At 59.5% G+C, this 25,453-nt stretch overlaps 2 protein-coding genes across 2 annotated transcripts; one reads left to right on the plus strand and one right to left on the minus strand.

Moving 5' to 3' along the window:
- Window positions 1–962: 962 nt before the first annotated feature.
- On the plus strand, window positions 963–10,509 carry MYMK (myomaker, myoblast fusion factor). The gene is made up of 5 exons (XM_066255851.1): window positions 963–1,097; window positions 5,348–5,462; window positions 6,642–6,790; window positions 9,383–9,499; window positions 10,051–10,509. Exons 1-5 carry the CDS (start codon window positions 963–965, stop codon window positions 10,198–10,200), a joined length of 666 nt encoding a protein of 221 aa, XP_066111948.1. The 3' UTR covers window positions 10,201–10,509.
- Window positions 10,510–16,722: 6,213 nt separating this feature from the next.
- On the minus strand, window positions 16,723–17,112 carry LOC136322134 (uncharacterized). Its single transcript, XM_066254291.1, has one exon. It carries the CDS (start codon window positions 17,110–17,112, stop codon window positions 16,723–16,725), a length of 390 nt encoding a protein of 129 aa, XP_066110388.1.
- Between the last annotated feature and the right edge of the window lie 8,341 nt (window positions 17,113–25,453).

The following is a 25,453-nucleotide window of genomic DNA, read 5'->3' on the forward strand; positions in this document are numbered from 1 at the left end:
TAGAACCTGCGCCTGTTGTCCCACGTGACATCGCGCTACATCATCACAGCGTGACAAGAAGAAAACAAAACGGGAGGCGAAGCGGTTCTTTTGCAGACGAGAAATAAATAAAGGCCCCAGGCAACCCACTCATTCATCAAGCAGTCAGTCCAGGGAGAGAGCCCGCGGGGGTGGCTCCCACACCCCCATCAGGCCCAGGCCAAAGGACACAGGGGCACCCTGCCTGCTAGGTCCCCCGCCCCCAAGACCTCTTGCGACAAAGACAGGGTAATTTCTGGAAGGCTAGCCAGGAATGCTGAGGAGGCCCAGAGACATCCCGGCCTGTTTGTTGACTTCAGGCGTGAAACAACAGAACGGGCAGGACAGGAGGTCCGAGGCGCTAGCTGGAGTCGCCGTGGAAACCCAAGGGGGAAAAGGGCAGACAGCAAGAAGTGCGTGTGGGCTGGGTAACACCTGACACTTACCTACAAGGTCCTTTCGGGGTGTGCCACGGGCTAGCCCTTGGGTTCTTTATCCTCTCGCTGCTGTGGACAGGTGACAGGTGCAGGTCACGGGCACCGGAGTCCACCAACCCGCTCCTTCCGGCATCCCGAGTGCCCTGGGGGGAGGGCCAGAGTGGACAGTGGCAGGAAGCTGGAGATTGTTCCCACGGGGACTTTCTCCTCCGAGCTCGTTGCCTCCGAAAAAGCCGCGTGGTCTCCTTGTATCAACAATAACCCCGGCCTCTCAAAAAAACAAATTTAAAAAAAACCTCGGGGACAAATGCTGACCACGTGGTGCCTCAGCTGTTGGGCCCTCTCACTGTGCTGCCCAACAGATGCGACCCAGATCCCTGCCCGCCTTCGGGGCATTCAGACCTCGGCTGCCCTCCGAGTCCTTCTCCCTTGGTTCTCCCTGCCCCCGGGGACTTGGGAGACCAGCACCCACCCCTCCGCCCCAGCCTGGTGCCCTCCGCCCGGCCCATGGGGACGCTGGTGGCCAAACTGCTCCTGCCCACCCTCAGCAGCCTGGCCTTCCTCCCCACCATCAGCATCGCGGCCAAGAGGCGGTTCCACATGGAGGCCATGGTCTATCTCTTCACCATGTTCTTCGTGGCGGTGAGTGTGGGCCGGGGTGGGGTGGGGTGGCGGTGGGGTGGGGGTGGGACCCACACCGGGTGCCATCCCACAGGTGGAGGAGAGGGGCTGGCTGGTTTCCCACCCCTTGTCTGGATTTTGTGGTGAAGAAAAGCGATTTGGAGGCAAAAGAAAAAGCCCAGAGACGAGGAGAAAGGGCTGAAGGGGTCATTCCTTCCCTCTGGACCTCTGGGCCTCAGTTTCCCCACTGGTGCCAGGAAATCACTCCGAGATTCCCTGGGTGTGACTGAGACCGAGCTCACAGTGGGCCGGATTCAGTCTGTGGAGGACAAGCCCTTTAAGGGACCCCTTTGCTTGCCACTGGCCAATTAGCCAAGGCCGCCGTGGCTCGGGCTCCCCCACCACCACCACCACCACCACTGTCCCAGCTGTAAGAACAGGGCGGCCGAGCCAGGCCCAGGAGGGTCAGCGGGCTTCGAGGAGCGTGCAGGGCCCAGGGCGTCTGAGCCCAGAACTGGAGAGCGGGACCTCCGCTCGGGAGGGCCTCGCTCACGGTCGTCCAACTCCGCGTCTCAGGGGCTTAGGCGTCGCTCTCTTTGGGTCCTTTCTCTTTCTGCTTACGTGTCTGGATGCCTGACTCTCCTCTCTCTCTCTCTCTCTCTCTCTCTCCCCCCCCCATCCCATCCCCCGTGGGTCTCGTCCCCTCTGCGCTCCTCTTACTGCTTTTCTCTGTGTCTCGTTTTCTCTCCACGTCTCTCTTTCTTTTTCTTCGCCTGTGTCTTCGCCGTTTCCTGGTTTCTGGAAGTACATCCCCAAAGAATTCGCTCTTTCTGAATCTCGGGGTGTCTCCCTCTCGAGCTTTGTCCCTCTGGCCCTCTGTGTGCCCCTCTGACTCCATCCATCCTTGTACCTTCTGTCTGTCTGTCTGTCCGTCTGTCTAGCAAGTATCTATCTATCTAATCAATCGTCTGTCTGGGCAGCCACCGAACTAATCAATCACCCACCTGCTAATCTGTCATCGACGTGTGTGTTGGGCCTTCCTGTCGCCCCCGTCTGTGGTCCCCTCTGGGTCACCCCATTCCCTCACCTGCACTGCTGGGCCCCCAAGGTGGTCTCGCTCTCTTTCCCCTGACCCCTTTCCCTCAGACCCACCCTCCGTGTAAGCCCAGCTCCCCGTGAGGAGCACGCACTGAAAAGGCGAGCATCCCCGACTCCCTCACACGGGGCTGCCGGACAGGGGGACACGGCCAGCCCCCCGCCCCAGGCTGGCCTGGGCACCCCAGCAGCGGGGCCCTCTGTGGACCAGTGCTGGGGTGCACAGGGCAGCCCAGGGCAGCGAGGTCTGGGAGCACACGCTCACACGTGCGTTTGCAGACTCATGTCTGTGTGCCTGCCGTGCCTGCATCCCGGCTGGCCTGCCGTGGGGGCGGGGAGAGGCTGTGAGGTCCTGCGGGGTTGGTGTTCCCACAGGCAGCAGTGACGGGGCAGACCGGCTCCTGCGATGAACCGGGGTCCCTGGGGCTCGGGGCTCCGCCTCTGGGTGGGAGAGAGCTTAGCCAGAGCGGTGCCGACCACGAGCCAGTGTCCGGGGTGGGGACTCGCTGGGGGCTGTACGCGTCCTGTCCTATGCAGTCTTCCCGCACCCTCTGAGCCTGCACCACGACGGGCTCATGAGGCAGAGAGAGGAACGGAGTCGAAGCAAGGCTGAGTCACCGGCCCGGCAAGCACCAGATGCAGTCCTGAGCTCCCAGCTTAGTCAGGCATTCTGCCGAAGGCCATTCCCATTACTCCTCTCCGGACCCCGGCTGGGGGGAGGACCAGGAAGTCAGTTTGACAGATGAGACACAGAGGCACAGAGTGGATGGCATGGGACTCCTCTGTGGCCACAAGGGTCTCGGGGCCAGTGAGAGGAGCCAGGGGTCTTGTTCCCAGGCCCGTGGTGGACCCAGCCCAGGAAACCGCCCTGCCCGAGCTGGGCTGGCCCCACAGCTGCATTCCCACCGACCTCAGAGGCCCACCCTGCCCCACCCGGCCACGCCCAGAGTGGCAGAGGCAGCTGCCTCCTGTGACAAGTGTCCTCAGGCCTCCAAGCCACACTCTGCCCCTTTCTCTGGGAGCCTCTCACAGCATCACCACAAGGTCTGCCTCCCACATGCTTCTGCGTTCCGACCAGGAACCCCACCCACACCCCACACCCCATGACAACTGCCATCTCCATCCCAGACACCGTGCTCTGTGCTCTGTCACATGGAGTCCCCTGGTCCACCCCGTGGAGCGGGTATTCTTGTCCTCATGGGACAGAAGGGGCCCCGAGTGGCCGGCCACTTGCCTGGGCTCACACGGCAAGGAGCTGCGAGGTTGGCTTCCAGAGGCCGCACTCTCTCCCACCAGGCCCCCAGCCACAGCCCACCCCTGCCAGCACCCTCCCTGGGCCAGGTCTGTCCCCTGCACCCACAGATGGAGGGAGGGAGGCCTGCCCTGCCCACCTGTGCCACAGAGACGAACCAAGCAAGGGCCTGGTGGGGTGACCCCTCCTGGATCAGCTCTCCACAAACCGCTCCAAAAACCCTGCCTCCCTGACCCGGCCTCCACATGACAGACACGCACGCAATGAGCCAGCTCTGTGCTGGAAGCTGGGGTCACGGCCAGCGTGAGACGGAGGTTCCTCCTGCTCTCGACGGGGGCAGGGCACAGACACCGCCTGGAATATCACAGTGATTACGTCTGTAACCATCCACGGTGATCTGCTACAAAGGAGAGGCGTGGGGTACAGAGACAGCAGGCAGCCAGCGAGGCTGGGGTGGGGGGCGGGAGATGTAGTTCCTTCCAGAAGGAGCAGGGGGGGAGCAGGGGTTCACCCCCGTCACTCACAGGGCCCGGCTCTGCCTGCAGCCACAGGGAGCCGTGTCCTGCCCGCTCCTCTATTCCACAGGGGTTTGAGCAGCTTGATCAAACCCCACCTGAAGCTCCCGTTTCCCCAGCAACACGGTCGTGTCCGCTCCTGCCGGCTCCCTTCTGGCTTCTTCTTGGCCACCATCACTTCAAACGGCACAGCCGCCAAGACTCAATGCTAGCTGGGTCTGACCAGCACAGAGAGAAGCAGGACACCTCTCTCTCCCTTGCTCGGGACACTGTACCACTAATAATAATAATAATAATAAAAATAATTATAGCCCCTCTAATAATGCCTTCCAGGTGCACCTGCAGTTCAGGTCACCTACAAGTTGCAACCAGTAAGAGCTCTCGATCGGCCCTGGCTTGCTCGACTAACCAGGTGACCCCGGGCCTGTTTGCCCGCCCCCCGCTCCCCCCCACCCCAGCCCGAGCCATCCTGTCCCATCCCCGCGCCTCCAGACTGGCCGCTGTCCTGCCCACCTCCTCCCTCCTGCCGAGCTGGGCTCATCAAGAGTCGATTGTGCTGGTTCCCCGGCTTGTTTACGCCCGTGGAACTTGTCAAAATAATGATGTCATGTAATTAAATATTACCTAAAATGATGAAATGTGGGCAGGGCAGGGAGTCGTTTTCTGTTAGACACCAGTTGAGGGCTTTTGAAAATACTCCAATACGAGCCTCTCGCTTTAAGAACTGCTGTTAAGTTAGATATCGGGGGAGCGGCTACGAGAGTGCCGGGCACAGAGGGGCCCCCCAGGATGCCATGTTCGGGGCGTGCCCGGGGTCCTCCCAGCCTTCCTCGCGTGTTTCGGACACAGAAGCGGGGAGCCGCAGAACGGTGGTTCTTGAAACGGGTTCGGCACTAGTAGCACCCTGCAAAAAAAAAACCCCCACACAGCTCTCTAACCCCAACCCGGCCTTGCTGACGCAGAGACTCTTGGGGACGCTTAGCAACCTGGGTCTCCACACGTTTCCCCTCCCCGGGGATCCTGATGTCCACTCAGGTCTGAGAAATTCCACCGTGGGGTAGCCCAGTCATCAGCGGGGTGAGCTGCGGGGCGGCACCCTCCATAGAAAGGCATTGGCCTCGTGCGCAAAGGTTAGGGGTGAAAGGGCACACGGGGCCTGCTCTCGGGAAACCTGGTGTGCAGGGTGACGCCCTATGGGCTCCGTCCGAGTGACGCTCAGCCCTGGTCCCTGAGACCCTCGGAGGGCAGCGGTCAGCATATCTCAGATGGAGCCGTGAAGAGACTTGGCCCAGACAGTGAGCGGCCCGGCTCCCCTCGGGCGTGGCTCGGGGACCAGGCGTGGGCCCCGCCTGGGCTCCGGCGCTGTCCTCCTGCCGCTGACCACCTGCGGGCCCCCCCCCTCCCCGCAGCTCTACCACGCCTGCGACGGGCCCGGCCTGACGGTCCTCTGCTTCATGCGCCACGACCTCCTGGAGTACTTCAGCGTCTACGGGACGGCGCTCAGCATGTGGGTCTCGCTGATGGGTGAGTGGCCGCCCCCCGACGCCCGGCCTGGCAGACGGAGCCCAGTACCCCGCCCCGCCCCATCCGCATGCCCGCCTGCCCCGGAAAAGGCCCCGCCCACGGACTCTGCTCCCCCACCCTCGCTCTGAGAGCCCCTCCCTCTCCTGGGGCTCAGAACCACACTCAACCTGTGACAAAGACTACGCTGTTCTCAAGTGCCCCGATTCCCGTTTTTCACAGCCGTTTAAAATGATGTATCCACCCTGACCGGGTGGTGGCACAGTGGATTGAGCATCGGACTGGGATGTGGAAGACCCAGGTTCGAGACCCCAAGGTCACCAGCTTGAGCGCGGGCTCATCTGGTTTGAGCCCAAGGTCGCTGGCTTGAGCAAGGGGTCACTTGGTCTGCTGTAGGCCCACGGTCAAGGCACATGTGAGAAAGCAATCAATGAACAACTCAGGAGCCTCAATGAAGAATTGATGCTTCTCACCTCTCTCTTCCTGTCTGTCTGTCCCTATATGTCTTTCTCTCTGTCTGTCTTTCTCGGTCTCTGTCACAAATAAAATAAAATAAAACAAAATAACATGACACATCTGACCAAGGCATGTTACAACTTCACACGTAGCAGAGGAAGGAGTCACAGGGCTCCGCCTCCCCGTCCTTGTCCCCAGGGACACCTGTTCGCTGTCCGGGTCCACCCCCGAGACCTCTTTCTTCGCACACACACAGTTTTCCGCTCTGATTTGTGTGGTGATGGGCTCGTTCAAAAGCGTGTTGTTCTGTGACTGTTATCTCACGACAATGTCAGGACACGGTCCCCGGTCCATGGGGCTTGCTGCTATGGCTCAGGCCCCGCAGAGGACCCGGTCTTTCTCGTGTGTCTCGTGCCTTTGTGTCTTCCTCCTGGCGTCTCCTGGCACGGCTTCGTCCGCGGTCCCTCGGGCGCTGATCGCTGTCTATTAAAGCAGTTTCCCACTAGCATAGCCCCAGCCGCTCTGTCCTTTGGAAGCAGGACCCGGACATCCCTCTCTAGAGGGATTCAGACCCCCAGGTGACCAGGCTGAGCCTTGGGTCTCCCTGCCCGAGAGGACTACAGCCACACTTGGGCCCCTAAGGGAGGCCTCGGAAGAGCAGTGGCCGGGGTAGGGGAGGCCACAGGACCCCTCACCTCTCCCGGTCTCTCTCCCTGGCCCCTGCAGCACTGGCCGACTTTGACGAACCCAAGAGGTCAACTTTTGTGATGTTTGGCGTCCTGACCATTGCCGTCCGGATCTACCAGGACCGCTGGGGCTATGGGGTATACTCGGGCCCCATCGGCACGGCCGTCCTCATCATCGCGGCTAAGTGGGTGCGTACGATGTGGGCCTCCGCAGACGGGGCCCTCTCCCTGACTGGGTCTCCACTTCCCTCCCACCTCCTGGGCGGGCAGGCTGGACACAGCTTCGGCTAAAACACATAGAACGTGACCCTCAGGCACCCCAGCCACCCAGATCCGGTTTGTGTTGTGTCTGGAACTCACTAGCTCTGGACCTAAGCCAAGCTACTGAACCTCTCTGTCTCAGTGTCCATAGTTGTAAAGAGTATAGTAACAGTCCCATACCCACCTCATAGGGTTGGCTCAGAGATGATGCATCTTAAAGTACTGGCACAGAACTGGCTTCTAATGTGCTCAACAAATAGGGGCTGCTTATTATTATTATTACTGAAGAGAATGGCTGCCTTGGAGATGCACTATCAATTGAAGATGACCTGGGTTAATCCAGGAAGACTTCCTGGAGGAGGTGGGGCCTTCAAGTTGGTTCCCATGAGAAAAGAGGACGTGGTATGAGGTTGGCAGGAAGATGGGAGTTCTCGTGAGTGTTGAGGCAGCCTGAGCAGGTATTTCCAACACCGATGGCCTTTCGCTGGACACCTAGGGGCCTCCTACCCCCAAAGCCCTTTACACATGGTCGCCAGACTTCTTTGTACCCTCCGTCATTCCCAGGCCCTCCAGGAAGCTACAGAGGGGTGCTACAGAGGGGCGCCAGGAGGAGCCGAGCCCGGCAGCGAGCAGAACCCGGGCCCAGAAGGCAGGAGGGCAACGCTCAGGAAAGAGGGCTTGGGCTGGCAAGGGAGGCAGAAGGTGCCCAGACCCATTTTACAGACGCAGGAGGGTAAATAAAGCCCTGGTGGTGAGCTTTCAGAACACGCCCGCTCCTCTCGACACCCAGGAGTCGAGGGTTTATTCTACTGTTAATGAAGAAATAAGGCTCAGAGAGAGAGAGAGAGAGACCGCAAGTGACCAGGGCGTCACGGTAGGACGACCCAAGGCCAGGCCCCGACGTCCCCAGCGGGAGAAGAGGAGGAGAGTCCTCCCGACTCGCACTCGGGGAAGCCACGCTGGCCCTGGGCTGACCCAGGAGGCCCCTCGGATCTGCCCGTGAGTGGAGAGGAAGCGTGTTGGGTCCGACTTGTCTGGACCCGAGGAGGGACCACATTAAGGAACATGCCGGAATGCATAAACACAGAGGGAGCCGCGGGCTCTGACCACGCGCTCAGCGCCGGCAGGGAGCGGGATAAAGACTCCCTGTTCTGGCCTGAAGGGCTGCTCTCCCACGGATCCTGGCCCGGCCTGCATCTGGGCGGCATTGTGATCAGCCGGACGAGCAGCCGCTCACTCCCGAGGGTCCCCACACAGCGCCACGGGGGACTTCCACGCTCCCCCCCCGGGGGGCTGTGGATCCGGCTGCGGGAACCCAGAGGGCTGCCGGGCTCCCCGCATCTGGGGCTCAGCTTGTGTTTTCTAGACCATTGCATGGGGAGTTTATTTTGGATTTTCAAGGGCCCTTGTTTCCAGGAAGGAGGGTGGATTTTTCTCCTGGAGGCTCAGCCCTTCTTGAGCCGGGTTTGGAAACAGATAGCAGCTCCCAGGGAGAGGAAGTGGAGGGAGGTGTGTGATGGGGGGGGGGGCTGTGGCAGGGCCAGGCTAGGGCGCGACCTTGGGCGCAGGTGGTGCAGCATTGGGGGGGTGAGGGCTCCCTGAGCCGCGGGCGCCACACCTAGGGTCCTGGTAGCCGCAGCCATGAGCTACCTACGTGATTGTAGGCCCCCGTCTCTCAGAGGGCGACGGCAAATTCCAGAAAACTGAAAATGGGGCTTTGTTTTCATAATTCGTTTGGTGGCGAAACCGCCCAGACCCTGTGGAGGTTCCTCGTGGGCTTTGCGCGGAACGCTGCGTGAGGATCTGTGCTTTGGGGATGCTGCCCCGGCCTCCGGGGAGCCCGTGGTGGGTGCAGCGGTGCCTCTATTCCACCAAAAACATCTGTGCTCCGAAGCACTTCAGCCTCGGACAGTGAGTTTTCGGGAGGTGGATTATTTCATCCTCTGCTGAACGGGAACCTCTCCTTTTCAACGTGAACGCCCACTGGAGCCTTCTAAGCGTCAGTCTCCGATAAGGAGAAGGTTTAACATGCCCACGGTCAAGTCTGTCTGATAAATAGAACCGTGTGCCCACTGACCACAGAAGCACCCAGGGCTGTCACGGACCATCACGGGCACCCCGTGGCCATGCTGGCTGGCGGCCCAGCCCCGCGCTCCAACACCTTCAGCTGTGAACGGCCACCAAGTCTGGTCCCCTCGCGGCTTCCCTCTAGCTGGGACGGAGAACCGGGCAGGGGGCCTTGTCACACCCCAACCAGGCAGGCAGGGGGGAAGGGCCAGGGGTCCTTGTGGAGCCAAGCGACCCAAGGGGTTCCCAGCCCTGTCACCCAGGCTGTGGGCTCCCGTGGCTCCTGCAGCCACAGAACGGGATGCACGTCACGGGGTCTCCCTGAGCCCCATCTCCCGCCCGAGGATGACAGGGTGCGGGTGTCCGGGGCCAGCTCTCCCCCGGGCTCAGGGCGGCCATTCCTGGATGGACAACTGTGACCTAAGCGTGTTCCCACTGCCACTGTCCCCGCAGCTGCGGCAGATGAAGGAGAAGAAAGGTCTGTACCCCGACAAGAGTGTCTACACCCAGCAGATCGGCCCCGGCCTCTGCTTTGGGGCCCTGGCCCTGATGCTGCGCTTCTTCTTCGAGGTACCTGGGTGGTAGCGTGGGGAGGGAGTGGCTGGTCCACAGAGCCCGCTTCACGGGGGTTATGCCCTCCCAGGCAGGGGTCTGGTGCCTGTCTCCACCGCTGGCACCGCAGGCACCGCAGGCGTCAGACAGAGAGCTCGCCTCTGAGCGGAGGCTCCCAGCTCGGGAGGGGCCTGGGGCTGAAGCCTACACCTGGAGGAGGGAGTGAAGGGGTGGGAGGAGGAAGATGGAGAAAGGGGGGGCGTGGGGGGAGAGAGGGGAGCCTCATCCTCGTTGTCAAAGGCCCGGCAGAGGGCATGGACCTTCGGGGCTCTAGGGGTTGGCGGACGGGAAAGCCCGCTGTGGGCTGAACAGGGGCGGGAAGGACAGGTGGGTGCTCAGCCAGACTCCGGAGCACAAACGAGAGGGGGCAGGGAGGAGCCTGTGCCAATGGCCGGGGCCAGGCACACCACAGAGGCACCGAGTGTTCGGGGCAGGGGCCTGGGGCGGAGGGGAGCTCTGGGGACAGGGCCGCGGCCGCAGACTGACACCCTGGCCCCTGCCTCCCGCAGGATTGGGATTACACCTATGTCCACAGCTTCTACCACTGTGCCCTGGCCATGTCCTTCATCCTGCTGCTGCCCAAGGTCAACAAGAAGGCTGGGAGCGCAGGCCCCCCGGCCAAGCTGGACTGCTCCACCCTGTGCTGTGCCTGTGTCTGACTCTGCACCCCGCACCCCGGCTTCCGAGCCCCCGCCCGCCCCGTCTGGTGCCCGGAGCGTCCTCCTGTCCTTCCCCAAGCCCAGAGTGTCCAGGAGAACCTCTGTCTTCCTATTCTGAGAGGTCCCTCCCCGGGGTTTGGGAAGCACCTCTGTGCCGAGAGCTTCCAGGGGACCCGCTTACTAAGTTTCCACCGGTGCTAAGCACCACGTGGGAGAAGAAGTTTCTCCCTCCTCCTGGGCCTCGGCTGGGACTGCTCGCCGTGTCTGCAGGACCCTGGGGCAGACCTGTCCCCCTCGACCTCCCCTTCCCTCTTCACCCAACAGTCCCAGCCCAGGCCCGGCCATAGAGGGTCTCAGGTCTCGTGTCCTCCCATGCCATAGGTCTGCTCTTGGAAACTGGTACCAACACTCCTGTCCTATGTCCCCAGGCTCTAAACATGCCCATTTAAAAAGCCAGGGCCAGTTCTGTCCCCAGCCCAAGCCTGCCCGCCCTATGGTCATCCCTCCAGCTGGGACCCTAAATCACGTTGTTTTGATGACAATAGCCAGTAAGAAGCACCTTGATTTATTGACCTTCCTGGGAGCCCAAGCGAGTGCCCCTTTCTGTGCCCTGAGTGTGGCTGCTCGGTGTGGGACAGTGGGCCTGGGTGTGGGGACCTCGAGCCGAGGCTGGTGGCAGGCCCACAGGCTGGGCTCGTGGGGAGGTCAGCCTGCTCCCGTCCAGGGCCTGTCTGCACCGGGCCCCGGGGGGGTGGCGGGAGCCGGCCTCCCAGACATCACCTCACAAACCTGAGGCTCCCCGCGGCCCGGCCCGGCCCGACTTCCTGAATGATGCGAGCACATCTGTCGGGCAGGAAGTTACCTATACCTGTCTGGGGCCTATTTGTCTTTCCAGACCGTACCGTCACCCACAGCCATCCCACCATGGGGGACAGACGGCCTGTGATGTGTCCACAAGTCACCTCCTGCATGCCTGAGGGGGCCAGGAGAGAGCTGGCTTCAGCGCCTGGGGCTGGGACAAGGGGGACCCCCTGACCAGGTCTCCCCAATCTGTTGGCCTCCCTGCCCACTCAGAAGTCCCACATCTCAGGCCCTGTACCCCCACAGCCTGGCCCTGGACCATCACCTTTCTGTCTCTGCCGCCGGTCACGACAGCGGCCCACTCAGCTCCCCACACGGCGCCCAGGGGCCTCACCAAGCTCGTTTTCTAGACCAGGAGGCTGAGTCTCCACAGCGTCAGGACCGCCCCCCAGGCCTGTCCCCGCCACAGTGCGAGGGCACAGGATGCAGCCGGGGCCCTGCGGAGCAGGGCGGGGCCAGGTGCTGCCCACACCAGCCGCAGGTCGATGCTGGGGGTGGGGGTGCGCACACACGTACACACTCATGCGCACACCAGGAAGAGACAGCACACCATGAAGACTCTTCCTCTCTGGCCAGGGCACACTCACCATTCAGCACCAGACTACAGGGAAAGGGGAGACTCTGGGGTCACCTTTGGGGAACCAGGGGATGTTGCTCCAGCAACAGACATCGGCAAGCGGCTGGCCCCTGCCCATCACCTCTCCCTCCATCCCCTCCCTCCTCCCTCCCCTCCTCTCCCCTCCCCTCCCCTCCTCCACCTTGTGCCGCCCCCACCCCGGTGAGCATGCCCACCCAGCTCCCACCTCTGGCAGCGCATGGAAAATTGGAAGCAGCGGGATGCTCCCAAGCAGGGAGGAGCCGCGGGGCCTGCCAAGCGCGTACGGCCCGCACTAACAGGCTACTCACTGTGGCCGCGCTGATTTATGAGGCTGTCTGGGAGCCTGGCCAAGTCTGTAAGTCATGGACAATTAGGAGGCGCGCTCCAGCCCTCAGCCCGGCCGCCCCTTGGCACGGCCCGCCGCGCCCCTCCCAGGCAGGCCTGGTCCCCGTGGAGACCCCTCCGAGAGCCCCAGGGTGGGGGTCCCGAGCCCACTTTGCAGATGAGGGCACTGAGGGCCAGGATGTCAGCAGCTGGCCCTCGTCCTTTGGACGCCGGCCACTGAGTTGGTGGCCGTGCCCAGGGTCTTGCCAGTCATCCCAGAGGCATGTTCCTCTGGCTGAAAGCACCACTCTGACGTCGTGGGGGGGCTCTACCCCCGGGGCCAGGAGGAGAGTGCCTGGGAGGGGGGCCAGAAAAGGAGGAGGCCACCCAGAATGGCCACCTCGATACCTCAAGACTAATAACAAAGAAGTGTCACTCCTCGGCGTCCCAGTGTCATCCAGCCTGGGGGGCGGGTCTTCGTGTCCCTGGAATCTGAGATGCATGGCGCCTGGTGCCAGGAAGGGCCTCTGAGGTCATCTCAACACACCTGAGGCTCCAGACAGGGCCCTCCCCCAACCCAGCCTTGACGGGGACCTGCAGACCCATGGGGCCCGAGGTTCCCACGTGTGAGCACCTGACACACAGTCCAAGGCATCACCAGGGCAGCACTGCGCTGAATGCCAGGCTGGCTACAGTGAGAAAGGTGCAGAGGCGGGGAGGCGGAGAGGCGTAAAGGCGGGAGGCGCAGAAGCGCAGAGGCGGGGTGGCGCAGAGGCCGGAGGCGCAGAGGCGGGGAGGCGCGGGAGGCGGGGAGGCGCGGGAGGCGGGAGGCGCGGGAGGCAGGGTGGCGCGGGAGGCGGGGAGGCGCCGGAGGCGGGGTGGCGCGGAGGCGCGGGAGGCGGGGTGGCGCGGGAGGCGGGGAGGCGCGGGAGGCGGGGAGGCGCGGGAGGCCGGGGTGGCGCGGGAGGCCGGGGAGGCGCGGGAGGCGGGGAGGCGCGGGAGGCGGGGAGGCGCGGGAGGCGCAGAGGTGGGAGGTACAGAGGCGGGGTGGCGCAGAGGCGGGAGGCGCAGAGGCGCGGAGCCACTCGGCGGTCCACGTGATGGCCGCACCCACGCACCTGCGCGTGATCCTGAGGCGTGGCCAGTGCTCTGGGAGACCGCACCTGCGCTGATTTTAATTCAGATTTCAACAGCCCACCTGCGTAGTAGGGTTGCGGATCAACTATAGGACGCCGGGTGGCGTTTGAATGTCAAAGTATCAACAGGGAATGATTTCGCCGGAGTAGGACACCCTCGCACGAAGCCACACCACAGGGCAATTCCCTGCGCACCTGATTTGGAATGAGGGGACATTCCTATATTTTACCCAGGCAAACCTACCCCAGCGGCCAGCAGCCACCACGGTAGGGGGTTTTCACACACACATACCGCTGTCAGGATGAAACAGACATGCTGCCCCCTCTAGAGGAGGGTTGCGGACCCTGGGGTAAACCACGTGGCCCAGGCAGAGGCGCTCTGCTTGTGTTCTCACCGCCAGGACACAGGGAAGGGTGTGAAGGGCCACTCTGCCCCCCACCATGGATGTTGTCTGACCCAGGGGACAGATTGGGGCACAGGCCCGGCAGTAGTGCCCCTGGGCCGGGGCCTGGCTTCCCGACCCAGCAGAGCAAGGAGCAGAAGCCGCCGATGCCCTGGCCTGGCCACACATGTGCCATGCCCAGTGCACGCCCCTCCCTGCACACAGCCTCCGAGCCCAGGGGTGGGGGCGTGGGGGAGGGCACTGCACACCTCCGGCAGCCCAAACGGAGAAGTATTATAAACATTTACAACAACTAGACAAAACAGTCTATTGTAGCGGCCCCCTCCGCCTCCCCGCCGCAGCCGGGGTGAGGTTGGCATGGCACGGGGCGCCCTGGGCCCCCGCCAGGACGTCCTCTGTTTGCACAGCGGAGGTGTTTTCGTCTGAGGGCAGTCTGCGTGCTGCGGCCTTTGTCTGTCTGCTACTGAAATTTCCTGTCTGTTATTCTCTTCTCCAGTAAGACCATCTGAAACCCAAAACTTTTATTGCCCCTTTTAAAGAGGCTTTACAGCTCCCCGTCCACCTCATACCGGGCCTGCGCTGGGGCTGCTATTGTACTTAGGGGAAGCGCGCTGGGCGCTGCCCGCAGCCACAGGCCTTGGCGGGAGCCGCTCCCGGGAAAGCAGGGCCAGGTATGTGGGCACGGCGGGTCTGCAGCGTGGGCAGGAAGCCCCGCGGTGTAAATCTGGCCTGCCGATGAGCTGATTAGCTGGCTAACAAAGCTCGCTGAGCCACACGGCTGGCAGCCTCGGGTCAGCTGCCACGTGGGGACCTGGCTGCCGTCACTGCCACCCCCTCTCACTGCTCGGTGCCCCCAGGGGGCTGCAGCTTTGTCCCCCCTGCCACCACCACCTCAGCATTCTCACCTTTAGGAACAGCGGTCCCGCCCCGCTGCCCATTCGGGCCTGCTGGCGTGAACTAAATCAGAGGCCAGCTAGACTGGAAAGTTCTTGGGAAAGTAAAAAAAAAAAGAAAGGCAGAAAAAGGGAGGCCAAGGAGTGGGGGTGGAGGGTCAGGTGTCCCGGTGCAGGAACGGGCCTGGAAGCCAGGCAGGCGTGGGGGTCAGCTCTTCCTTTACGGATACAGGCGAGCTCCCTGAGCTCTCCCAGTTCTCTCAGCCTCGGTTTCCCCGTTTGTAACAGTGCCCGCCTCACAGGCACATGGCCAAGGTTGAATGGGATAACTGGATCCAAAGCGCTTAGCGCCGTGTCTTATAAATGACATTTAAAATATATATGTATCATGATGACTTTCATTGTCAGTGGTCACAGGAAAGCAAGCAAGTCTCTGGAATGTCACAGAGGGAGGGGGCCGTACCATCGGGAAGGGCACCAAATACAAAACGCTTTTGCCAGGGAAACAAAATGCTCACACCAAGCATTTGTTATGTACTAAGGAATTAAGCAAAGAAGGCTGCCTGTAAGAGGCAGGTTTGAGACTGAAATTAGAAAAGCAAAGTGGACTGAACTGACTGGGTCTGACCATGTCCAGTGCCTTGACCGACCCCCCCCACACACACACACACCCTGCCCCCTCCTGCAGCCTTCCTGCTAGAGCGGCCCCTGGAGAGAAGGGGGCCAACAGCTGGACTGTCCTTGCCTCCGTCTCTGGCCTGTGTTCTAGGACAAGACACAGACAGGGTTGGGCAGGCGGGTTTCAGATCCAGAGGCGGAAGAAGATGCTGGCAGCTCTGGGCTTCTCTCCTGCCCTTCCACAGGGTCAGCAGAGCGAGCGCATGACCGGGACTTTGGGGACAGACATGAACTGGCTTCCCTGAGGTGACCTTACACAGTGAGGGACTGATGGGCAGTCCTTCCCATCCACAGGTTCTTGCGAGCTCGCCTTCCTGTCCTGTTACCGTCTCTGCGCTGGGGTTTCCATCCGTCCCCGGTGCCTGAGCTGGCCCGGCAGGAAGCAAGGAACCCCACCCAGCTCCTTCGGGGCCCAGTGTACACATGGCCATCCTCTTGAGTGATCCACGGGTGCCAAGCATCTTTCTGAACCCTGTGGATTGATGGAGAGCCAGGCAGACCTGCCAACCACACACAGTGGGGCTTCCAACCCCACACAGTGGGGCAGCAGAGACAAATGAGGGGTGTGGGCATGCCATTTGCTGACCTGAAGAAGAGGGGGCAGTGGTCCGGGGAAGGGGGAACTGCAGGGGGCCAACATGGAAAGTGGATGAGCGGGGATCCCCAGGGGCTAGCAGCTGTCACTGTTGTGGGAGGAGGTTAAGCAGGGCAGCCTCAAGCTCAGACCCCATGACAATGGGGTGGGCAAAATTCAGGAAAGAGACCAGAGGGGACAGTGAGCCAGGAAGGGACAGAGTGAGCGGCGGCACAGACCCTCGCCAGCTCCCCAGGCTGCCCTCGGGCTCCCGCGTGGCGGCGCCCAGAGCCGAGCCCGCCTGGCAGATCGCAACCTGGTCCCCAGCCTGCCGGGGAGGGGTGTTGAGGCTAAGTTGTCACCAGTGGTCACAGACCTAAGCTTTGGAGTAGCTGATGGTTTTGTGAAATAGCACAGAGTCAAGGTCCCCCAGGTTCCTTGGTCCCGTGCACCCCTGCACCCTTTGCAGAGTGGGAGAAACAGGGACAGGGTGGCCCAGAGTAGTGAGCACCGTACATGCCAACTTCGTGCCCAGCGGGGCCGGGAGACACCAGGCGCCTCTGCAGTCGGAGAGCTCAGCGCTGGCCGGAGTCCCCAGTCAGCTCCACACTCAGCCCCACACTCAGCTCCACACTCAGTCCCACACTCAACCCCACACTCAGCTCCACACTCATCCCCACACTCACCCCCACACTCACCTCCACACTCAGCCCCACACTCAGCCCCACACTCAGCTCCACACTAAGCCCCACACTCAGCCCCACACTCATCCCCACACTCATCCCCACACTCAGCTCCACACTCATCCCCACACTCAGCTCCACACTCAGCCCCACACTCAGCTCCACACTCAGCCCCACACTCAGCCCCACACTCAGCCCCACACTCACCTCCACACTCAGCCCCACACTCATCCCCACACTCAGCTCCACACTCAGCCCCACACTCAGCCCCACACTCAGCTCCACACTCAGCCCCACACTCAGCCCCACACTCAGCCCCACACTCACTCCCACACTCAGCCCCACACTCAGCCCTACACTCACCCCCACACTCAGCTCCACACAGCCCCACACTCAGCCCCACACTCAGCTCCACACTCATCCCCACACTCACCCCCACACTCACTCCCACACTCAGCCCCACACTCATCCCCACACTCATCCCCACACTCACTCCCACACTCAGCCCCACACTCACCCCCCACACTCACCCCCACACTCAGCTCCACACTCAGCTCCACACTCAGCCCCACACTCAGCTCCACACTCATCCCCACACTCATCCCCACACTCACTCCCACACTCAGCCCCACACTCAGCCCCACACTCATCCCCACACTCACCCCCACACTCAGCTCCACACTCAGCCCCACACTCAGCCCCACACTCCCCAGGCTCACACTCAGCCCAACACTCAGCTCCACACTCAGCTCCACACTCATCCCCACACTCAGCCCCACACTCACTCCCCACACTCACTCCCACACTCAGCCCCACACTCAGCCCCACACTCAGCCCCACACTCACTCCCACACTCAGCCCCACACTCATCCCCACACTCATCCCCACACTCATCCCCACACTCACCCCCACACTCAGCCCCACACTCATCCCCACACTCACTCCCACACTCAGCCCCACACTCAGCCCCACACTTATCCCCACACTCACTCCCACACTCAGCCCCACACTCATCCCCACACTCACTCCCACACTCAGCCCCACACTCATCCCCACACTCACTCCCACACTCAGCCCCACACTCATCCCCACACTTACTCCCACACTCAGCCCCACACTCATCCCCACACTCACTCCCACACTCAGCCCCACACTCATCCCCACACTCACTCCCACACTCAGCCCCACACTCACTCCCCACACTCACTCCCACACTCAGCCCCACACTCAGCCCCACACTCAGCCCCACACTCACTCCCACACTCAGCCCCACACTCATCCCCACACTCATCCCCACACTCATCCCCACACTCACCCCCACACTCAGCCCCACACTCATCCCCACACTCACTCCCACACTCAGCCCCACACTCAGCCCCACACTTATCCCCACACTCACTCCCACACTCAGCCCCACACTCATCCCCACACTCACTCCCACACTCAGCCCCACACTCAGCCCCACACTTATCCCCACACTCACTCCCACACTCAGCCCCACACTCATCCCCACACTCACTCCCACACTCAGCCCCACACTCATCCCCACACTCACTCCCACACTCAGCCCCACACTCATCCCCACACTCACTCCCACACTCAGCCCCACACTCATCCCCACACTCACTCCCACACTCAGCCCCACACTCATCCCCACACTCACTCCCACACTCAGCCCCACACTCACTCCCCACACTCACTCCCACACTCAGCCCCACACTCAGCCCCACACTCAGCCCCACACTCACTCCCACACTCAGCCCCACACTCATCCCCACACTCATCCCCACACTCATCCCCACACTCACCCCCACACTCAGCCCCACACTCATCCCCACACTCACTCCCACACTCAGCCCCACACTCAGCCCCACACTTATCCCCACACTCACTCCCACACTCAGCCCCACACTCATCCCCACACTCACTCCCACACTCAGCCCCACACTCATCCCCACACTCACTCCCACACTCAGCCCCACACTCATCCCCACACTCACTCCCACACTCAGCCCCACACTCATCCCCACACTCACACCCACACTCAGCCCCACACTCATCCCCACACTCATCCCCACACTCAGCTCCACACTCACCCCCACACTCATCCCCACACTCACCCCCACACTCACTCCCACACTCAGCCCCACACTCAGCCCCACACTCATCCCCACACTCATCCCCACACTCAGCCCCACACTCATCCCCACACTCAGCCCCACACTCAGCCCCACACTCACTCCCACACTCACTCCCACACTCAGCCCCACACTCATCCCCACACTCATCCCCACACTCAGCCCCACACTCATCCCCACACTCATCCCCACACTCAGCCCCACACTCATCCCCACACTCAGCCCCACACTCATCCCCACACTCATCCCCACACTCACTCCCACACTCAGCCCCACACTCATCCCCACACTCACTCCCACACTCAGCCCCACACTCACCCCCCACACTCACCCCCACACTCAGCTCCACACTCAGCTCCACACTCATCCCCACACTCAGCTCCACACTCACCCCCACACTCATCCCCACACTCACCCCCACACTCACTCCCACACTCAGCCCCACACTCAGCCCCACACTCATCCCCACACTCATCCCCACACTCAGCCCCACACTCATCCCCACACTCAGCCCCACACTCAGCCCCACACTCACTCCCACACTCACTCCCACACTCAGCCCCACACTCATCCCCACACTCATCCCCACACTCAGCCCCACACTCATCCCCACACTCAGCCCCACACTCAGCCCCACACTCATCCCCACACTCACTCCCACACTCATCCCCACACTCAGCCCCACACTCATCCCCACACTCAGCCCCACACTCACTCCCACACTCAGCCCCACACTCATCCCCACACTCACCCCACACTCACCCCCACACTCATCCCCACACTCAGCCACACACTCAGCCCCACACTCACCCCACACTCAGCCCCACACTCCCAAGCTCACAGAACAAACATCAACGAACGAACGGGTGTCTTGCTGAGGGCAGGCTCGTGGCTCCTTGAAGAGCCCACTGGCTAGTTGCTGACCTCAGAAGCCTTAGCTCTGACCTCTTGCTGACCTGTCCACCAGGAGCAGGCCGGAGGAGCTGGCTCTGGAGTGCCCATTCCCCAGGGCTGTGTGACCTTGGATGACCTTCAGCTCCTAACGCCCCTGGTAGTAAAGACCCTTGCTACCTCTGCTGGGGCCGCCTAATGAGACAATGGAGGTGACAGCACCTCACCGACAGTCCCCGGGTGCAGAGAACCTGTCCCGGCCCAGGAAGGCCAGCAGAGGTGCCCGGGACCCTCTGTCCACAAGCAAATGGGTGCCGTATTGTGAAGCCACCGTCTCATCCGGGGGGAGCAGCAGCATGAGTCAAGCATCACCCACCCACGGGCACTGATGCCAGCTCCATCCAGCCCTCGGGGGGACCCCTTTCGCCGGGGAGGCTGAGGCCCCCACCCAGGAGGCAGCTGGCAGACGGCTGTGACCACCCCAAGTTCAGGGCCAGGCTGGGCATTCCTGGCTCTCCAGCTCGAAGGCCACGGAGAAGGAAGAGGTGAGCAGAGCCTAGAACTGCGCGCCCAGCCCTGTGGCTCCCTTGCTCCCTTCCGAGAACTTGGGCCCGCGGTGCCTTCGTTGGGTTTTGTTTTCCTAACGGCTTGGCTAACAGGAGGCTGCTGGCTCAGGGCCCCAGGCAGAGCCAGGGTAGGGGCAGCTGTGGCCACATCTGGAAGATGTTTGGCAGCTGTCCGCCACCCTCCCCACCCCCGACACACACACACACACACACACACACACACACACACACCCGCAGCCTCAGAGCAGCAGCTGATAAGCTCTTGCTGCCGGCTGGGGCTCGGGAAGCTGCCGACCTCAGACCCAGGAAGCTGCCGACCTCAGACCAACAGCCCTGGCTGCCAGGAGTGAGAGAGGAGGGCAGAGGCCTCTAGCCAGTTCCAGAAACCCCATAATGGCAGAACCCAAGTTGCCAGGACAAAAGGCAGCCGCAGAGGGAGGCCGGCTCGGGGCTGGTTCATCCCTCCTGCAAATGCCTGCTCTTCTATGCCGGGCACCACGATGCCCATGTCTGACCCATCATCGTGGTCATCCCCATAACGGACTGCACAGCCTGGAAGGGGCTCTCACACCGGTAACCATTTCCTCACCCCAAGTCCTTGGGGCCGTCCTGGCTGCCCCCATTGCACAGGTTGGAAAACTGAGGCTCAGTGACGTGTCGGTGACCCTGAGCTCTCCTTCCATGAGGAGGGAGCTGAGACTTGACCCCGTTCGGTTGGGGCTTCCTGGTCCTGTGTGCCGTCCACCGCCCCTCACGGCCCCTTCACATCCGGCTGTCTGATGGCACATGGAGAACTTCTCAGTGGGCCTCCCAAGCCCCTGGTGCGGCACCTACTGTCAGCCGCGGGGTCTGGGGCTCCCACTGTGCGGCAGTGAGCCCCCCACTGCGTGTGCTGACCTAGCAGGCGCACCGGCAAGTTAAAGCAGAGCGTGCGTCAGATGCGGAGCACGAAGGCCAGAAGGCAGAGGGGATAAAACTCTCTCCGTGCCTTCCGGACACTTCCACGCACCAATCTGTGTGCACTGACTCTCGGGCCTGTCATCACCCTCTGGGACGGGCCCTGGCCTCTCCTCATTTTGATCTCAATAATGATGTCCTCTTTCTCAATTGCAGACAAGGGTGCTTTTCCAAGCCATTACCGTTACCGATTTCTAACTGCTCCTGGGGTCAGTCTATGCGACCGCACTGTTTCCAAGTCATCTGGGGTTCGCTTTCTGCCCCCAGCACGGGGGCAGTTTCCGTAACTGCCCTGTGGGCGTCTGCCCAGCGCCTTCGCTCTTCACGCGCTGCGTGGCACGGGTCCAGCAAACGGAGCTCATTGGCCGTGTTGCTTAAAGCTTCTATAGCCTCAGGAATTGCTGTCAGTTACCGGGAGATGGAGGTCATGACATCTCCCACTTGGGGAAGAGCAGCCTCTCAAAGCTCACACCGACCCCTCAAGTTAACTCACGAAACCAGAACGCGGAACACAAGAGAACATCTTCGTGACTTCGGATTCGGCAAAGCTTTCTTAGCTATGATACCAAAAGTGTCATCCATCAAAGAAAAATAAGTGATAAACTAGACCGTCAAAATAGAGAAAATTTTACCCTTCAAGAGACATCAAGAAAATGCAAAAAATGCCTGACCAGGTGGTGGCACAGTGGATAGAGCATCGGACTGGGATGCAGAAGGACCCAGGTTCGAGACCCCGAGGTCGCCAGCTTGAGCGCGGGCTCATCTGGCTTGAGTAAAGAGCTCACCAGCTTAGACCCAAGGTCGCTGGCTCCAGCAGGGGGTTACTCGGTCTGCTGAAGGCCCGCGGTCAAGGCACATGTGAGAAAGCAATCAATGAACAACTAAGAAGTCGCAACGAGAAACTGATGATTGATGCTTCTCATCTCTCTTCGTTCCTGTCTGTCTGTCCCTGTCTATCTCTGCCTCTGTAAAAAAAAAAAAAAAAAAAGAGAAAGAAAATGCAAAAAAGACAAGAAACGGACAGGGAGGAAATAACTTGCAAAACACACACACACACACACACACACGATAAAGGACTTGTATCCGGAACCTATAAATAAACTTTCAAAACTCAATGATAAGAAGAGAAAACTACGCAAGGAAAAAAAGAAAGAAAGAAAAAATGTGGACAAAAGATTTCAACACTTTGCCGACAATTTATGAGTGGTCGACAAGCACAGGACAAGAGGCCCTACGTCATCAGCCATCGGGGACCTGCAAATCTGACCACAGTGAGGTAGCACTTCCCACCCACTAGGATGGCTGGAATCAAGTTTCATGTAAATAGAATTATCCAATTTCTGGAAGAGGTCACACTTAAGGAGACAGAGGCAGGTTGGTGGCTGCCTAGGGCCACACCTGGAGTGGAGTGAGGGTCACATACCCTCACAAAAACTCACTGAACTTCATCCGGCTGAATTGATGGTATGCAAATTACATGTCTATAAACATCTTTTAAAGTCTCTACTCAAATGGTGGAGTTGCTATTTCTCCGCATAATTCTGCCAGATTTTGACTTCTAAGAACTTAATTTTTTGTTATTAAGTACATTCAAGGTAAGATGTAGTTTTCCAATAAATCAAACGTTTTGGTCTTTTTTCTTTTATTATTGAGAGTCAGGGAGGCAGAGAGACAGGCTCCCCACATATGCCCTGACCAGGATCCACCTAGCAAGTCCCCTATAGGGCAATGCTCTGCCCATCTGGGACCCTTGCTCCGTTGCTTGGCAACACAGCCATTTTAGCACCTGAAGTGAGGCCATGGAGCCATCCTCAGCGCCTGGGGCCAACTTGCTCGAACCATTTGAGTCATGGCTGCAGGAGAGGAAGATGGAGAGAGAGGAGAAGGGGAGGGTGGAGAAGCAGACAGGTGCTTCTCCTGTGTGCCCTGACTGGGAATCGAACCCGGGACTTCCACATGCTGGGCCGACGCTCTACCACTGAGCCACCCAGCCAGGGCACATTTTGGTCTTTAAGCAATGAACTGGAACTTTCAGTATTCTATTTTTTTTTTACTTCAGTACATTCTTCTGATGTGAATAGTTTTTTGAACTTTCTCTAGCTTAATATTTGCATAAGCTTTTATTTTTGTAGCTTTATGTTTCAGCTATGTTTCTTAAAAAGATCTTGTAGCTGGATTTTGTCCTTTTTTATTTTAAATTTTTTTTAAATTAATTTTAGAGAGAAAGGGGAAGGGAGAAAGAGCGAGAGAGACATCATTTTGTTCCACTTGTTTCTGCATTCATTGTTTAATTCCCGTCTGTGCCCTAAAGGGGGTCAAACCTGCGACCTTGGTGCACTGGGATGACACTTACCAACTGAGCCACCGGCCAGGGCTGGATTTAACCCTGTTTGTCTGGCCTGAAATCCTTGTCTTTTAACTGTAACATTGTGTTCGTTTCTCTCTACCGTCACTGACAATATACTTGGATTCCTTTCTTCCGTCTTATTCCGTCTTTTCTCTCCTTTCCTGCCTTCTTCGGGATTATTAAGTTTTTTCAGATTCCACTTTCCTCTCTATTCTTACTCTTTTAACGGCTGCTCATCTGGGTCTATCCTCCACTAATACTTACACCTTCCGCTTGACCATCACAAAGACTTTAGAACCACGTAATTCCAACTGCTCCCCTCCTACCGTGAAGGCCATTATCACCCGGCGTGTTTGCTCTCTCCGCACCGAGCGCTCACGTGACATCTTCATCACCCGTCTGGGTGTCAGATGGCCCACCAGTGTGACAGCCTCTTTGACTGTCATCCCTTCTTGGGCTCCCAACATCCCCTCTGAGGTGACTTTCCTTGTGTGTCAAATACGTCCTTTCAAATTTCCTCAGGCGTGAATTGTTTGCAAGGCAGTGCCTCCATTTTTATTTGCCTGTCTTTATCTTGCCCTTTTCTAGCATTTTTCTTTTACTTTTACTTTTTATTGATTAATGTTAGAAAGTCAGAGAGAGAAGCACTCACTCAACGTCCCTCTCAATTGTGCGTTCACTGGTCGCTTCCCGTGTCTGCCCTGACCGGGAATCGAACCTGTAACCTTGGTGTTTCGGGATGACGCTCTAACCAACTGAGCTAACCGGCCAGGGCCTGTTCTGAACCAGCGTTTTGACGACATCACTTCTAGATGCCTGAGTTCCCACCGTTGCTACTGAGAAGTAGGCTCTCGGCGTGGCCATCTTTGGAGGGTAAGGGAGATGTCCCCCCCGGCTCTTCTTCTAGTCTTCTTCCCGTCTTTGGTGTTCGGCATTTTCACTCTGTAGGAACGAGGTGTGGATTCCTTTTTTATTTATTTATTTTTATCTTGCTTGAGATTCATGAGGCGTCTTCTATTGATGGGTGGCTTTCTTTCGTTAGCTCTGGAAACGTTTCAGCCTGAATTCTCTCCCAATACTGCCCCTGACCCTGCCTACTCTATCTCTCTTCACTTTCTGGAACCCCAATCAGCAATGTTCACCTTCTTACTCCATTCTGCATTTTTTTAAAAGTGTTTTTATTGATTGATTTCAGCAAAAGAGGAAGAGGAAGCAGAGGGGGGGAAGGGAGAGGGAGAGGGAGAGGCAGAAACATCAGTCCATTCCTGTATGTGCCCTGACCCGGGAATTGAACCGGCAACCTCTGCGCTTGGGGTGGAGCTCTAACCCACCAAGCTATCTGGTCAGGGCTGTTCTGCATTTTTTTATACTTCACACATCTTTACCTCTCACTAGTGCAAGCTTCCTTATTTCTTTCGCCTTATCCTTCAGTTTACTAATTCCATTTTTTTTTCTTTTAGAGACAGAGAGATAGGGACAGACAGACAGGAAGGGAGATGAGAAGCATCAATTCTTTGTTGTGGCTCCTTAGTTGTTCATTGATTGCTTTCTCATATGTGCCTTGACCGGGGGCTACAGCAGAGCAAGTGACCCCTTGCTCAAGCCAGCGACCTTGGGGTCATATCTGTGGTCCAACACTCAAGCTGGCGAGCCCGCGCTCAAGCTGGCGACCTCGGGGTTTCGAACCCGGGTCCTCAGTGTCCCACTCCGACACTCTATACACTGCGCCACCGCCTGGTCAGCATAATTCCCTCTTTAGTTGTGTGTAAGCTGTTGTTACACTATTCCTTGGTTTTTAATTTTAAGTATCATGGGTTGGTTTGTTTTTTATGTCTAGAAGTATGTTTGTTCTTGATTAATATACTCAAGTCCCTCTTGGGGTTTGTTTGTTTTTTTTGTATTTTGTTTCCCTATAGCACAGACTGTATTTTATGTTCTGGTTCTGATCGTTCCAGTATCCGAACGTCTTGCTGCTCTGATCCCCTCCCTATTGCCTGTCCCGTGGCTTTCCCACACGGTGCCTTGTTCCCTTGTGTGTTTGGGGACGTTCTGCTCTGAACCGCTCATCGGCTGTGAGACTTAGCAGGCATTTTCTGAGGCCCGAGATCAAGGTGGGTTCCTTGAGAAAGAGCCAGGGCCCACTTGGGGCCGAGAGCCCTTCACACCGGACCCCCTGGCCCAAGGCCTGTGGGGGAGGGGCCTG

Source organism: Saccopteryx bilineata, chromosome 2 (genome assembly GCF_036850765.1).
Source record: "Saccopteryx bilineata isolate mSacBil1 chromosome 2, mSacBil1_pri_phased_curated, whole genome shotgun sequence".
Classification (NCBI taxonomy): Eukaryota; Metazoa; Chordata; class Mammalia; order Chiroptera; family Emballonuridae; genus Saccopteryx; species Saccopteryx bilineata.